Raw genomic sequence first — 17,438 nt, 5'->3', positions numbered from 1 at the left:
GCTGACAGCTCAGAGCCTGGAGCCTGCTTCAGAATCTGTGTCTCCCCTTCTCTCTGCCCCTCCCCTGTTCATGCTCTGTCTCTGTCTCAAAAATAAATAAAAAACGTTAAAAACTAAAAAAATAAAATAAAATAAAAAGCATCAAGGTTATGAAAGATAAAAAACTGAGGAACTGGCCAGATTAAAAGAGACTAAAGACACATGATAACTGAGTGCAACATACTATCCAGAATTTACTTCTGCTATAAAGGACATTATTCAGACAACTGACAAAATCTGAATAGAGCTAGCAGAGTGGAGAACAGGATTATATCAATCTTAACATCCTAGTTGTGATAACTGTACAGGGGTTATGTAAGGGACTGTTCTTACTTTTATTAGAAACAACCACCACAATATTTAGGGAAACTAAAGGAAAGTTGTCTACTTCTTACCTTCAAATGGTCTAGAGAAAATAAAGTGTGCGTGCGTGCGTGTATGTGTGTGTGTGTGTGTAGACATACAGAAGAATAAAGCAAATGTGGTAAAATGTTAACACTTGAGATACCTGGCATTTTCCTTGTAGTATTTTTGTAATTCTTCTGTAAACTGAAATTGTATCAGAATAAAAAGGCCACACTCTGAGAAACACTAATCTCTCGATCAAGTTGCTGGCCTGACCCTGCTTTGCCACAGAAACTGGTGGTGACAAACCTATCAAAAACATTCAGGGGAGGTGTCATATAAAAGACTATGGCCAGCTTCCTGATACAGCTTTTATGTTCTCTTGATAATTATGCAAGATTCGCTTATAGATGTAAAGTTTTGCTAATACTCGGTGCTAGTGCACAAGTGGACAAACAAATCTCACACACTGTCGGGAGTTTAAATTTGTGCAATCTTTTTGGAACACATTTTAACAATGTCTATTAATAATTCAAGAAATTTATTATATAGGTAGACAATTTGTGACTGTGGAAAAATATGCATACGAAGAAACATGATGAATAAAGCATCATTTGTATTAACAGCAACAAAAAAAGTAAATGTCATGTGTACAATTAGGAATCACTTTCTGATTATCTACCACCGCCCAGTCGCAGCCATATATACCTAAAAAAGCAAACCAGTTAGGGGCGCCTGGGTGGCTCAGTCAGTTAAGCGTCCGATTTCAGCTAAAGTCATGATCTCACAGTCCATGAGTTTGAGCCCCATGTCAGGCTCTGTGCTGACAGGTTCAGAGCCTGGAGCCTGCTTTGGATTCTGTGTCCCCTTCTCTCTCTGCCCCTCCCCTGCTCATGCTCTGTGTCTCTCTGTCTCAAAAATAAAGACATTAAATAAAAAAAAAAAAAAATTAAAAAAAAAAAAAAAGCAAAGCAGTTAGCAGCATTCATTTTGAATGAGAAAATAAGGTCCACATTTTCATCTCCCCCAAGTGCACATATAAAAAAAATACATACACCTTATACACAATTATTTGTGATAATTACAGGCAGCAGCAAGAATTCCAATTTGTTCTAGAATGTGTCACACAATTTAATAGGTGCCTTATTCTTTACTAATTAAGTCTGGTTTAGGTAAACAGCAAAATAAAATTACATTCTCTAGAAATCAACTCACACACCAAGTGTACAACACAGGTAGCTTAAAGTAAAAATAGATAAAGGCATACAAGTTAAGAATTTACTCAAAAAACAGTCTCTGCAAATTTCCCTGGGAAGCTACTTTAGAAAAACATATGCCCAATTCAAATAAAGAAATTCACACCCTTAAGGAAAACATATACTTCCACAAAGGGAAATACAATGCAACTTAAAGAGCTTTAAATAGGTTCCAATCTTAGCTATCTGCTTAATTTTTGTTAAGAACTCCTTCAAATGCCTCACTTGACCTCATGAACTGCCTTTTAAGGCTGCGTTCAAGAGGTGCAAAGTGTCACCTGATGGAACACAGAGTATCACATATGGGAATGGTAGACAAGTGCTGTGGTAAGTACATGGACTCCAGGGCTGCACTGCTTAAATTCAAATCCCAGATTTAATGCCAACAAGTGGAAGTTAACTTAAATTCTATGTCTCATTTTCCTCAACTGAAAACACAGATAACAGTACTTCCATATGAGTCTCACAAGAATTTAAAATGTTGATCTATGTATAGCACCTAAAAGAGTACCTGGTACGAATAAGCACTCAGTAAAACACCACTACTCCTTCAAGGCTGGATTACTCAACGATATTTACTCTAACAAATACGGTAAAACTGAAATCGACCCTTCAAAACAAATACACATTTATATTGTTTTAGAAATACATGTAATTAACCATGTATCTCATAGGGATTAACATCCAGAATATATAAAAAACTCCTCTAACTCAACAACAAAAAACCTGATTTAAAAATAGGTACAGGAGAAAAAAATAGGAAAAAGACTTGAACAGACATATTTGTCCGAGAAGATAAACAAATGGCAAATAAGCACGTGAAAAGATACTCAACATCACTAGTCATTAGGAAAACGCAAATCAAAACCATAAAGAAATACTGCTTCGCATCCATTAGGATGGTGATTATCAAAAATAACAGAAAATAACAAGTGTTGGTGAGGATATGGGAAAATTAAAACCTCTGTACCTTACTGTGGGAATGTAAAATGGTGCGGCCACTATAGAAAGCAGTGTGGTGGTTCCTCCAAAAATTATACATACAGTTACTGCATGACCAGTCAAATTCAATTCTGGGTGTAAACCCAAAAGAAGTGAAAGCAGGCACTCAAACAGATACTTGCGCACCATTGCTCACAGCAGCATTATTTACAACAGCCCAAAGGTGGAAACAAGCCAAATGCCTACTGATGAATGAAGAAATGAACAAACGTGGTATACACATATAATGAAATATTATTCTGCCTTAAAAAGGAAATTCTGACACATGGTACGACGTGGATGAACCTTGAAAACTTTATGCTGAGAGAAATAAGCCAGACACGAAAGGGCACATGTTCTAGGACTGCACTTATATAAGGTACCTAGAGTGGCCACATTCACAGAGCCAGAAAAGTAGAATGCTGGTTGCCAGGAGTTGGGGCTGGGGCTGGGGATAGGGGTCAGGGAGCAGAGAGAGTACAGAGTTTCAGTCTGGGAAGATAAAAAGCTTCGGAGATGGATGGAGATAGTTGTACGATAATGTAAAGGTACTTAATGCAACTGAACTGTACATTTAAAAATGGTTAAAATGATACATTTTATGTCGTCATATATAATTTACCACACACAAAAACACATTTAGTTTTGCCTTATTTTTTTTTTTAATAAATTTTTTTTTCAACATTTATTTTTGGGACAGAGAGAGACAGAGCATGAACGGGGGAGGGGCAGAGAGAGAGGGAGACACAGAATCGGAAACAGGCTCCAGGCTCCGAGCCATCAGCCCAGAGCCCGACGCGGGGCTCGAACTCACGGACCGCGAGATCGTGACCTGAGCTGAAGTCGGACGCTTAACCGACTGCGCCACTCAGGCGCCCCTTAGTTTTGCCTTAAACTACGGCTTAGAGAGGGATAAGGGCTCAGCTTTGAGGGGTCCTAAGTTACTACCAGTTCAAGTAACAGCAGCTGCGCAGTAACTTAAACACCAACAAGCAGGTGCCAAAACAAACAAATGAGGAGTATATGAACATATAAATAGAAATAGCACATGTGTATCCACATGTACACAGACACACACACAAACGGTTCCTACCACCATCAAGGCAAAGATACGAAAGGAGAAAGAGAGGTTTGCCCTAGAATTTATCCCTTCCAAGGAAGGGCAGCCCAGACAGCATACAAGTAACCCCTCAAAAACTGTTTAGGACTAAACACCTTTCACAGAAAATCCACAAGTGATCATGGACAACTGGCTTATATATGAGATGAAGTCACAAAGTTTTCTCCCACGCATGTCCCCTCTTATTTTTCATGCCCACCTCAAGTTACGAGCAGTGAAGATTTTTTTTCCTCCCTACAAATTTTCTGTCAGAGATGTTAAGGTTGTCAGTTCTTTAAAGGCTAAGCAGCCACTTGGAATTTCTTTGCAGGAAGAAATAAATCTGATTATTAATCAGAAGAGGTATTAACTTTTTTCTCATCCTTAAATATTCTAACCTTAGTGAGTCCAAAAAAAAAAAAAAAAAAAAGGAAGGAAGGGAGGGAGGGGTTGAAAAGAAAAAAGAAGGCAGCAAAAGACATTTTTCTCCCTACAGAAAATTTAGAAGGCCATAACAGTATAACCATCCACAATGGGATTTTTTTCCCACCTGTTCTTCATGGGTTCTACTCTTGCAAATACATGCAACATTTAGTGTATAAAACATCTGTCTGGGAAGGGCTCCAGTTACCTGTTAACCACGGCCTCGGACAAGTGAACAAGAAACGTCTGACACTGAGATAGGTCAGAACCCCAAGAAGTGGCCATCAATGATTTCTGAGATGGAAGCTTACCCTATAGTACAAAGGGCCAAGGAGATTTTTAGTAGGAAAGGATACGAGAAAAATGGTTACATCAGGAGTTCCTGCCTCCAGAGAATAAGTTATGGAAAAATAAGTAATTTTCAGTAAAAAAAACCCACACAACTATTAAGCCAAAAGAACTTGAAATTTTAAAGCCACACTCTATATTGAGTCCTAAGGCTCTAAAAATAAAATGTTCCACACACCTGGTATGTGGAGAGAGGCCAAGCATCATACATCACATAGGTCCCATCACACGGAAGGAAATGGGAGGAGTAGAAAAAGCATGTTTCCCTTTCAAAGTTAGGTCCAGTGGGTGTCTCCCTACTTAGTCCTGACTCAGCCTATGCAACAGAAAAGCCTGAGAAGCAGTATCATGCAATTAGGCAGGACATGGAGGCCTGTGACTCTTCCTTAAGGCAAGTACACCTTAGAACGTAGTGATACTGCTAGCCCATTGACAACAGTTTAAAATATATTGTTTGCTGACTTGAGATTATTATTGCCGATGAAATTCCAAAGTAGTAAAAATACTCTCCCCACATTATGTGTATAAATGGATACCAAGACATGTACAAGAACAACTGTAGCATCAGACATAAGCCAAAACTAACAGCCCAAAAGACCAGTGTCAAGGATCAGATAAATTAAGGAATAATCATACAATAGAGTGCTATTCAGTAACCAAAGTGAACAAACTATCACCATATATGTGATACGCTGATCGCGAGCAAAAGAAGCCAGACTCAAAAAGGCACAAAATTATATAAATCTGTTTATAGGAAATTCAAAAACAAGCCACACTAATGTGCAGTGTTCATCGGGATACAGGTTACCTGTGGGAGAGTAGCAGAGAGACCAGAAGGGGCAACAAGAAGGGCTTCCAGGGAGCTGGTAACATTCTTGCTTCATGCGTGTCATGGTCACACGTGTATATTCACTTTGTGAAGATTCACTTTATTGTACGTTTACAATTTGTGTACTTTGTTTTCTGTAGGTTTATGACATTAATTTAGAAATATATATGTGTGTATGTGGGTATTATGTATATTTTTCTTAATTGTTTTTTGAATGAATGGCTGGTTGGGGGGTGGAGGGAAAGAGTTCTTTCCTGGAATTCATTCCTGTTGCCTTCAAATTTTATTTTAACATCAAAATTTTATAAGGCAGTGATTCCTAGTCCTGGGCTACACCATTCCAGGATGATATATTTCATATTAATAAAAGTTAAATATCATGTCAACGGGCATATAAGTCCTAACAAAATTGGTCTTCCTCCCTCTCCATCCAAATTGTAGATCAGATATTCCCACAATCTTCTCTCCTATTTAGTAGGCAAAATATCAGGATCATCTGTGGTAAATCATCTACCACAAGATGATTAAAAATACCACGTATTTTTAAAAAATCACTAACTATGAAATGTCATGGAAAAAATGCTGAATATGTACTAGGATTAAAATGTTCCCATTATTAACCTTAAAACTGGCTTCCTTTGCCTATCTAATCTAAAACTGAGAAAAGGAAGGAGACAGAAAATGGTTTAATTGTTTTCCTATATTCTGGTTATTTTTATCTTAATCATTTAACACACATTTAAGTGCCTATTGTGTGTTAAGCACTGCACTAGACTTGGAACATGTGGCAACAAATAAGACACACTGTCCCTATCCATACAGACTACACTGTAACAGCAGCTACTAGAGGGCTGGCGTAAGGCTAGTACTGTGCCTGCATATCTCAACTGCATACACTTATCAGTCCTATAAGGTAGGTGCTATTATCCTCATTATGCAGATGCGGAAATTAGCTCAGAAAACTACCTTGCCCAGGCACCTGGGTGGCTCAGTTAGTTAAAGTGTCGGACTTTGGCTCAGGTCATGATCTCATGGTTCCTGAGTTCAAGCCCCAGGCTCCCATGCTGACAGCTGGGAGCCGGGAGCTTGGAGCCTGCTTCGGATTGTGTCTCCCTCTCTCTCTGCCCCTCCCCCGCTCTCACTTGGTCTCTGTCCCTCTGAAAATTAATAAAACATTAAAAACAAACCAACAAAAAAACCAGAGCTAAAGTATAATGTTCATGGTTTTCCATATACTCTGCATTAAGATGGAATTTAGCTAACATGCGAACATGGGGCCAGGGATATGAATTTTATGCTAGAATTGTAAAGTGCAGTAACTGATCCTAAAACTTTCTACAATACAAGCACAGATGTGGTTTGCTTCAGTGAGGGGTCCACAAAAAACCAAAAAGGAAACCTTCTTTACCCTCCCAATGCTTCAGCTACTGACTAAATCTTAAAGGTAAAGGGTAAAATTTTCTTCGAATACTAGAAAGTGAAAAAAATGCTGTTTAAAGTTATCAATACATAAAATTCAGCAAATCTAAAGACAATTGTCAGAGGAGCCACACCTTGGCTACCACACACATATGCATACAGACACGTGTGTGCCCACATATGTTTGTCATAAATTTGACATTTACTCTTACATTTTCCTCGCACAAGGAAAAATGTTACAATTGTAGTGGGAACTGTGTCTTATGACTTTACTATTTACACTATCGATCATAATTCTGCAAAGTACATTTTCTTCTGAGTTGAAAGGAACCAAGAATCTACACAAACATCTTCAGTAAACAAAGAGGTTTTACATTCTTCTTTTTTATGGTGATAGAAATTATACAAACACAGTACCAGCCCAACCTCCATCAAACCATGTTTGGCCAATTTCTTACATAGCCAAATCTCTAACACAGTTTGGTATTCTCAAGTATCTGAATTCAGCAGTGCATCCGCCTTTTATTTTCCTTGAAAAAACACGGACCAGAACATTTATGGATAGGGTAGCCAGAATAAGGTCTAATGAATAAAGGTAAGGCTAGGACTCGGGTTTATAAAGAAGTTAAGCAGTTTCAAAGAATCCTGTCCCTGAGGGCATAATAAACGATGCCAATTATCACTTTAAAATATGTAAGATAGGACACTGAATTAAAATGGAGAATTTTAATAAACAAAAATAATAAAATGATCAAAATTCATATGATCAGAATGGGAAAGAGACTTCCAAAATGTTTTTTATAATACCATTGCATGAATAAGGAAATGCCTTTCAGCGTTGAGTGTTAATGGCCCAAACAATACATTTCTTCTGAATTACAACAGGCCATAATATAATAGACCTGCATTTGTGGTAATGCCTAAACCACTCTGAAGAAGTGGTCTTAACCACAATTCAAAGCTTAAAAGATGGCTTTCTGCCAAAGTCTATCCGAGCCAGTAACTTGTCACGCTGCCTTCACGCACCGCTAGGACCAAAAACACGGACCCAGCAGCTAGTATCTGCTTCCTCAAGCCTCACAGGAGGCCCAGGACTCTGAAAGGTAATACGCAAGACAGCGGCACAGAAGCTGAGAGTGCAATCTGACGGCAAACTGCTTTGCCCTGGGTGGGAGGAAAAGCAGCCGAATACTCGAATCATCTGAGGACCTCTGCTCAGCATAAAGGAAAGGTTCTGAACTGGGAACGACCATGAAGTGATTAAAAGTATAGATCATCAGAAACTGATGGTGTCGAAGCACTAACACAGGAGCAAAAGCTGGGAGTCAGGGTAGCAACAAAGAAAACGAGAATAACCACCTTTAATAGGAAGAGGTTTCACTCATCATCTGAGTCATTCACGTATGTATGTACTTAGTGTTTTGCTGTGCTATGAATTTAAATTATGCAAACTGCAAAGCTGTGTTGTCAGAGTTAATTTACTGTCTAGTCGACGGCCCAACATCAAACTGTCTAACTAGAAAACAGGAGGATAGGTCTTCCTTAAAGATAAACTCTACTGCAGCCACTTAATTCTTAACATTCCTTTTACCAACTTCTACACCTGCATGCTCCCTGAAGACATGTCGTTTCTCTACAGTAGTAGTCTTACTGACCTCTTCTCATTCTTTCCTTCTGTCATAAACAAATCATTGACTAATGCTGCCAACTGTATCTCAAATTATCTTCTATATTTCCATTCCCCGATTCCACAAGGCTAAATGAAGCTCTCATTACTACTATCCACAGCTTCCTAAATTGGCCTCATATAGCAGAACAGAGAAGTATGTAACAACAAATAGCATGTATCTCCTTATATATGCTGTCACTTAATTCTCATTCATAGCCCTGACAGGTAGGCATTATTTCAAACTTAGAAAATTGAGCTCAGAAAGTCACAAGGCAGGACTTTCTCCTACCTCTGACTATGCATTGACCATACTAAGGTCAAGATAATGAGACCCACACATAAATACATAAGGAAGCCATACTCTGGTCCTTAAACTGCTTATCTTCTTTATCTTCCCAAAATAAGGACTTTTTTCTCCCTAATTCACTGATAAATTAATGTCTATTTTCTTTTTTCATTAAACAAACCACCCATCATATGAAAATTTAATGTTTCAGAAAAATCATTTTTTAACCTGTAAACTATTTCTCAGCAAACAAAAACTGTTGAATCTCAAGAATGAAATGCTGTAGTAATCAAACTAGAAAATATGAAACAATGCCACTAGGTTAAATAAACCAGGGAAATCTGATGTGTTAATAGCTGTAGGGATTAGTGGAATCCAGAGCCTTTAAAGAGCTATAGGAGGAAAAAAAATGCCAACCTGTTTCCTCAATAAATCAGATAGGCACAGTGGATTTTTTTAGGCCATAACTTTTATGCTGAACAACCTTTTTTTTTTTTTTAAATAGAAGTGTGCATAAGAGAAATATGGCCAAACCTATAAGCTTATATTATTCACATTAAAGTTGGCTCAAGTGTGTATAGTGTTAACATCAAGTTTTCAAATATAAGCCTGTAGACAGTATGTGTTCACTAACCCAATAAACCAGAATAATAGCAAGTCATATGTTAAAAAAGAAAAAAAGGTGGCAAAACAAAACAAAAAAAAAATGGAATAGTAGCTCTTAAACTAGAATATTATTTAGATGAACTATTCTGAATTAAAAATAATCATGAACAAATTGATCTGAAATTAGAACACTATTTTCCACATTGGAGAAAAAAATTATAGTCTCCCAAATAAGTCAATTATTAAATTTACAAGTTTTATAAAGGAGAGAAAAAGAAACTATTTTGCCAAGTCCAAAAACCTAAAATGATGACTAATTTCCTCACCTTAATTAAACTATCTACTTTCCTAAGGAGAATGTCCTGCTATAGTTTACTATTATTACTTGCTCAACAATACCAATGTTCCTTAATGAGCCATGTTGACATCTTCAAAAAAGTATTAATCCATGTTTTTGATAGATTCTTATCAAGATCTAAATGGGGCTATAAACAATACTCCTGAAACAAGGTACTTAGAAGTCCATGTCCCTTTACACAGTTTTGAGGAATCTGATAGGAAAATTTACATATACCAGGTATAGGTCTCCAGCAATTTCACCCAGGCAATTTTTCATTGTAGTTTCAATAATCAAATACTAATATAAGATCCATTGTGTATAAGCCAATAATATTGATGCAACTGACAAATTAACTTCCTGGGCTTTTTTCTTCTTAATGTTTATTTTTGAGAGAGCAAGTGAGCGAGCAGGGTAGGGGCAGAGAGAGAGGGAGACACAAAATCCAAAGCAGGCTCCAGGCTCTGAGCTGTCAGCGCAGAGCCTGACATGGGGTTCGAACCCACAAACCACGAGATCATCACCTGAGCCGAAGTCGGGACACCCAACTGACCGAGCCACCCAGGCACCCTTAACTTTCTGGGCTTTTTAAATGATGGTGGTTCCTAGGTATGAAGGAAAGTTTAAGACTAAAATTAGATCCTTAATTCTAAGCATAAATTTGAACTTCGGAATGAAAATCAAAGTTAAAGGGGAGTCACAGTTCTAACTTGATTTTTTTTTTCCTGGTTATCCCTCAATGCCTTGGTTTGGTTCCAGTATTCCTCAAGAATTAATCCGACCAGTCTGGTCATTATACTCAACAAATCTTTTAATCTGACAGAGGAATACTACTTGTCCTGGGGTCAACCCTTTTGACTTCTGGACAACTTGCTAGGACCTACATTTTATACTATTTTTATAACATCCTCCTTTCTCTCACTTGGTCTGCCCAGTTCTCACACTCAAAAGCACTGTTCACATGTAAAATAGAGAGGAGGTTGTGGGGCAGGAAGAGAAGAAAGGATACAGAGAACACTGGGATGCAACAGAGCAGTGAAAAAGAAGAGACAAGGATTGCCTGAGGAAGTGTCAGAGCCACCAAGCCGAAGAGAAATAAAGCAGTAATGGAGTGTCTGCGGCCATAAAAGGGCAATTGTCCACCTCCTAACAAACTAAATCTGGTCAATCCCAAATATGGAAATGTTTTAGTTCAAATACAGAGCTTTTCTTCTGTGGGATACGAGCATAGATCACAATCATTCTTTCCCTATTAAAAAAAAAAAAAAAAAACTCACACTTGGAGATCTACCATTGTGAGAAAAATCTGTTGAATTATTGTATAAACTATTTCCAAGATTTGTTCCCCCGAAGTCCAGGTCTTTCTAACAAAAAACCACTCTAGCCCTTACACAGTTATTCGAGGGCTTCAGTCTCCTCACTGTAAAATACAAACATTAATTGTAACAACCTGGAGAGCTGGAGGGGGCATTTTGTAAGTCCAACACTCCTTAAATACTAGCTATTATGCGCTCAAGATTTTCTCGGTCTTTAATACAAATTCTAACTCAGAGTTCAGTGAGGATAAAACTGAAGAAATTAAAATCATTTCAAAATGTGATTACTTCCTTATATATCCACTCATTCTCTCCATTTGTAAATTAAGAAGCTGGTACATAAGAAATGGTCTGTCCTGCCATGACAGGTCAAGTGCATATTAATAACCTCTATTACCAAAAGTTTGTTCACTTAACAAGTATTTACTAAGTACCTGCTATGACTAGTCACTGTCTGGGGGCAGGGGATACAGGAGTCAACAAAACACAGTGTGACTTGCGGGGGTAGAGAGAGTGGCATTGAAAACTGGTTCTCAGCAGGTGGAGCCACAGCTTTTATTTCAAAAGTCAATGTTTCCAAAGGATTTTACCTGCTCCAAGTCACCACCTGTACCTGCCTTGTCCCTGCCCCAGGCCACAATTTCCCACTCACAGATTACTTTGTCCACAGGAATTTTAACCAAAAAGGAACTTTCACAAAGGTAAATTTCATGCAGACTTGATTAACCTAGCTGCTTAGCTGCTACTATCAGCACTTGCAGCACATTTTTAATCACCTTGGTCCTCCCATTGTGGTAATGAAACACAAAAGCACTCCACCAAAGTAAATGCTCTGAAAACATACTTTGTCCTACCGACCACCCCAAGAGTTCCTCCCCAGGATTCCTTATAACAAATAATCACAGAGCACAAGCGTGTGAGCGAGGGGCGGGCAGGGCGGGGGAGTGGAAGAAGGCAGCTGTCCTTTCCGATCGCTATTTTCCAAAGTCGTACATTTCCAGTCATTATTTTTAAAGAGTATATGCTGACGTGACGGTTGTTAAAGCAACACCTGACGACTTGTGGGCGTCATCTAAAGCTGCCATTATTTTATTTGCAGTTCACTCGCTCTGATGTGTAAGAACCTGGCCACATGGCTGATAAGGTCTCCATAATGAAAACCGTACCCCTCATTTAAGCAACAGGTTTGGCATGTGTGCACATTTCCGGCTCACCTACGCACTAGCCTCCCCATAATCACCAAGCAGTTCAATATTACAAGATAAACTGATTTCTTTTTTTTCACAAGCAAGATATTCCCCAATTTTCATGACAATTACTGACCTAGTATATTCCACTTCAGTTAGGTTCATGCTTGAGATAGGGTTCTAAAGTATTCTTTTAATAGATATCCCAGATTCCAGAAACAGGCAAAATGGCAATGTTTTTCAAAGTACTATAAATTAGCTTGAGAAAGTGCCTAATGCTAACAATGTTATCATTTATACAAAAGATTTTTAAAACTTTGTTATTTTCATAATCTAAAACATCTTTTTAAAACACTCTCAAAGCAGCTAATCTTCATTCTTAAGAGAGTTTTTGACTTGTTTTTAGTAACCAAAAGTATCCTGGAACCATATCTAATAATTAACAGTAATTTATGAAATGTTCTTTCTTCTAATCCTAGATATGTGGTTGGGGCCATCTGTGGCCACTGCTCTCAGTTCGAGGCCAACTAAACTAGAATACAGTTTAGTTTCTTTCTAAACTACATGTTAGGAGGAAAAATCTACCAAAGATAAAGGATACAAGTTGCTCTCATTCTCATGCATGCTGGTAACTAAAGTAAAGGGACATAGTTGTGAAGAAGAAATAAATGCCAGGAAGCAACACCATGAAACTTTGCAGTCTCAACAGGAGAAGCAGCATGAGGAAGAGAGAGGAGGTTGAGAATAAACCGGACTAAAATAATGATGAAAAGCCAAGCGATGCTGTTGATGAGGGTAGGAAGAACTGAACAGTCTGGGAGAAGGCAAGGTCGGGTGGGGAGTGGGAGGTTTTGGGGAAATGGAGTAATGGAAAAAAGGAATTAATTTTCCCATTCTCTGAATCCACAGGCTGTTTTCTGCCTCACCACTAGCAATTTACCCCTGCACACCCCTGCAAAGACAACCTACCATCAATGGCATACTTAATCCACTGGTTGAGGGGGTGGGGGGTGGGGGGGGTGGTTACTACTTTATCTTCTGTAATTTCAAAACATGATTTCTAAGTTTAGTATATCGTACCCAATTCAGAGCAGGAACTATGTACGTCTGACTCAAATTCCAAGAACTTGCAAAGAAAGATGAATTGTGCTTATCATCTTTTGGCCTCCTATTCTGGCAAAGATTTCTTCCATTTTTCAACTCCCAAGTGGAGAAAGCTAATATACAAATTCCATTGCTATGAAACCATTTACCAGAAGTCTTCATTCTCTTATTGTTTTCTAGAGAGAAACTGTATTTCAGACACAATCCTAAAACAAACACATGCTGATATTGTCCTACTTTGAAGCTTTATTTTAAAATATTCACCAGAAACTCTGTGATCACCTTCAACAAATCTATAAAACAAATATCTGCCTGTTAGCAGGACACTGCAGTGGACACAGGCACAAATACAAAAAAATAAAAGGTCTAACATTTAACTACACTAAATATATATTATAATCTATCTGATTTATGCTTAATCTTTTTGCAACATTAAACTTATGTCTATCTTCTGAATTGAAGCAGCACCTGTTTATTACATGCAAAGTCCTAACATATAAGGAATGAGAAAATGAACTGGGTGGGTTTTAGTATATATCATCAGGTTTTGGGTTTTTTTTTTTGTTTTTTTTTTTAACTGTATGGGCCACTTTCATCAATGTAAAGTAAGAGTAAATTCGTCCTCAAGCAGTATATATTATAAATTTCTTACCTAGGAGACTTTAAATATTTACCAGGGCAAGCTCACACCTCTTCACACATACCAATAACATGACAAAAAACAAAAACAAAGGGGCACCTGAGTGGCTCTTGATTTCGGCTCAGGTCATGATACTGGGGGTCATGGGACCAAGCCCCACATAGGGCTCTGTGAGGAGCATGGAACCTGCTTGAGATTCTCTCTCACTCCCTCTTTCCCCTGCACATGCACCGTCTCTCTTAAAAACAACAACAACAAAAATGTTTCACAGCTCATTAACTATAACCTACTATCAGAGATAAGACCACTGACTGAACTGATAATCCTGTTTTAGATATCTGAAGTCTTCTGGCCAGGGTCAGTTTGGCGATCTAGATTTGTAAGACTGAGCTTCATACAATTTCCCAATTGACCAGTACTTAGGTCTCTGCAATCTGGCACATATACATGCCCCTAAAACAAAAGTTTTACAAAGCCATATTGTGGGATACATTAAGACATTTGCTATTCTGTTCTTTTCCGCTTCATTTAATTAAGGGGGAAAGGCAGTAACTTATTAATTTGACTCCAGAATAGGCTACTACTGGCAGTTTGAAGATCACTGATCTATAGATGATAAATACCAGAATGTATGCCAAGGGGCAGTATACTTGATCACTCTACTTGATAAAACACCCTTGTAATGCCACTCAAAAGCCATTATGTTCTCCTATTCTCCTCTACTCCTTAGATACTCTCCTATAATAACCTTCACTTCAAATGAAAGGGATGGTAAGGGGATCCTTGAAGGTAATATAGAGCACGGCATACCATCACAAGCCACAGACTGGAACGTATCCTGGTTATTTCTTAACAAGGTGAAACAAGACAGACCAATAGCATCTGTGACCATGGTAGGCACACTTAAAGCAATCCAATCAACATAAATGTGTATACATTTTATTTCAGCATTTTAAAAACCTGAAACAAAATATTTTTTAAATAGCCTTTTCTATAGCCCATGCTCTCTGATATTTTATTTTCTATTCTAATATGTGTCTTAATGCTGATCATAACCCATTAAATCAATTTATTGAATGGGTTGAAACCTGCAATCTGAAAAACATAGCTTTAGAGAATGCTCTACTTGGGCAGAATTAGAGGACCATAGATAAATTACCAGTCTCTGGTGACCACCTTTCACTGATGAGAAAAAGCCCAAAGAATTGAAAGCATCAGTCAAATAGTGATTGTTCATTTAGCTCTAGGAAGATCATCTGAGAAAGTGTAAAACTCAAGGTAAGAAAAATATGTTAATAGCATCCCCCCTCCCAGACCAGGTTCCTGATCTGGCATTTGATAATCATCTGTTACTCAACAATGGCTTCCTACCCAGCACTGTGTGTATAATTTATTTATATAGATATATAACCTATATATAGATATGTACATGTACATACACACACACACATATACATACACACACATGTAAAATGCATTAACATAAATTATATAATTATGTATACTTATGTTACTATATTTTTAATATATAAACCTTTTTTCCATATCATTTTTACAACCTGTCAAAATAATAAACTAAGTGTTAGATCTGAAACATAGGTCAGTTGGCACTAGAGTGTAAGCTCTTAACCACTAAGTTATAAACTTTACCAAAGGGTTCCCAACTCTGGTCTCTGCATCAAGAATCCTCTGTGGAGTTAAAAAACAAAACAAAACAAAACAAAACAAAACAAAAAACAAAAAACAGATGCCCCATGTACTATCCCACAAAAAGAGATTTTTAAAGCTGAAATAGCAAATATTGTAAAGAAATACATTTTATAAACAATGTATTCAATATCATCTCCAACCCATGTCAGAAAAGATCTTTTTAGAGAGTAGATACTATTGAACTGAATGATTGCCTTGGTTAATAAGCAGCCGACCTTACCTCAAAACTTGATTACACTGCTGTCATTATAGGCTAGAATTTAATATAAAGCCCTTTTGTCTTATGTTTAATAACTAAATTCCACCTAGAATTTAACTGCTAACCTGTCAAAAGATCTTAACATAAGGTAGCCCAACTGATAAAAATTACAGACTGCTCTGGTATATTTCTATTAAATTTACCTATCAATGATTTAAACTGTTACCTTCCCAATATACTTTCCTTCATTACCTAAGAGATGAAGAATTCCGAACCCAGTACAACAGTAATAAACTCTGCGTTCTTCCTGGGTTTATTCACTTCCACCATCCCTAAGCAAACATTTAGCAGGAAGCACGCCATACAAAAGTAGGAGGTTTCCAAGGTTTCAAATAATTAAAAAGTAGTTTTGACTACATCAGTCAAATAAAATGTATGAACACAAAAACCCTAACAATTTTTGATGGTTAAGTGGGTAATATGAAACCTAGAATTACCACTATTAGCAACCACAAATAACAGTGGGACTACATACCACAAACACGTGGATGATTAATTAGAGAAGCAGTAACAATCGCTGTTAATAAGAAGACACTCATTTTCCTCTCAGGAAAAATTATTTGTAAAAGACAAAAACAAGCATGAACTATAAATGGTCCAAGTAAGAATGATTTTGTTTAGTCAAATTAAGGCTCCAACTAAAGCATTTAACCAACTATTTCCTGTTCAGGCCATGAAATGACAGCACGGCAGACAAACTAGTCTATGATGCAGACCACAGAGCTTATTACAGACTAATACATGAATAATTCCTAAACTATTTGGTAAAAGAAATTACAGCCCATCACTATTAAAATCCAGGGAAAATATCCATCCCAGTGTCTTCTATAACCATTTCTTGGGGCGGGGGTGGGGGTGGGGTGGGGAGGGAATCATTCATCAAGCTGGTGATAGATACATGGGGTTTTTTTTAACAAAAGAAAAAATACTATCACCATAAATCCATAACCACATCTATAATCTAAGTATTAAAGTCTCTTTAACTATGTGACAATTAAATATAGAATCATGAGCGTTCATTCTATCCATGACCCTGGGGTCACTGGGAGATTTCTAAAGCATACCTTTTAATCCACGCCATGGTACTTCAAGAACATGTTAAGGTAAGTCACAGCTTGGAACACTTCGATGCACCTCAAAACACCTCAGCCAGTGTATCTGTATCATTCTCCTTTCCTTTTGAGATCATAATGGTTCCGAAGAACTATAACGCTTCCATTTGAATGATAGTCTCATAATTTCAATGACTTAAAAACAAAAACAAAAAATAAGGACTTAAGTGTTGGTATGTTAAGCCACTGGTGCACTGTTAACTGCTGCCACGACTAACAAAAACAAAGCTGCTGCTGCTACTACGGAAGTCATTTTTTAACGTGAGGCCTCATTATGAATGAGAAGGAATACATGCTTAGCAGTTGGCGCGACAGCTCTGGCTTTACGGAGATCCAACAAAACCCCACAAAATCTCTTTGCCCCAACTGATTCTTCAGTGTTCTTTTCACGAAATGAAAATAATCTAAAAAGACAGATCTGAACACTTGGTGGGTGCCTCTGGTGGACCAACTCTTCTACTCTCTGTTAAAAG

The 17,438-nt window shown here is 37.6% G+C and overlaps 1 protein-coding gene across 5 annotated transcripts in view; it reads right to left on the bottom strand.

Annotated features, from left to right (window-relative positions):
* Positions 1–17,438, bottom strand: part of RBPJ (recombination signal binding protein for immunoglobulin kappa J region) — a 101,960-nt gene that overhangs the window by 49,322 nt on the left and 35,200 nt on the right. The window contains exon 2 of one of the 5 annotated variants that reach the window (XM_047091647.1): positions 16,918–17,100. The exons of the other annotated variants lie outside the window; for them this stretch is intronic. Coding sequence (XP_046947603.1) covers positions 16,918–16,934 — 17 coding nt within the window. The 5' untranslated portion in view covers positions 16,935–17,100. The remainder of the gene's footprint in view (positions 1–16,917; positions 17,101–17,438) is intronic. 5 annotated transcript variants of the gene reach the window in all.

This window comes from Lynx rufus, unplaced genomic scaffold, assembly GCF_022079265.1.
Source record: "Lynx rufus isolate CCGP_SWC_20201006 ecotype Redwood Valley unplaced genomic scaffold, mLynRuf1.p SCAF_3, whole genome shotgun sequence".
Taxonomy (NCBI): domain Eukaryota; kingdom Metazoa; phylum Chordata; class Mammalia; order Carnivora; family Felidae; genus Lynx; species Lynx rufus.
Note: the sequence above shows the minus strand (reverse complement) of the source record. Positions and strands in the feature narration are given on the sequence as shown.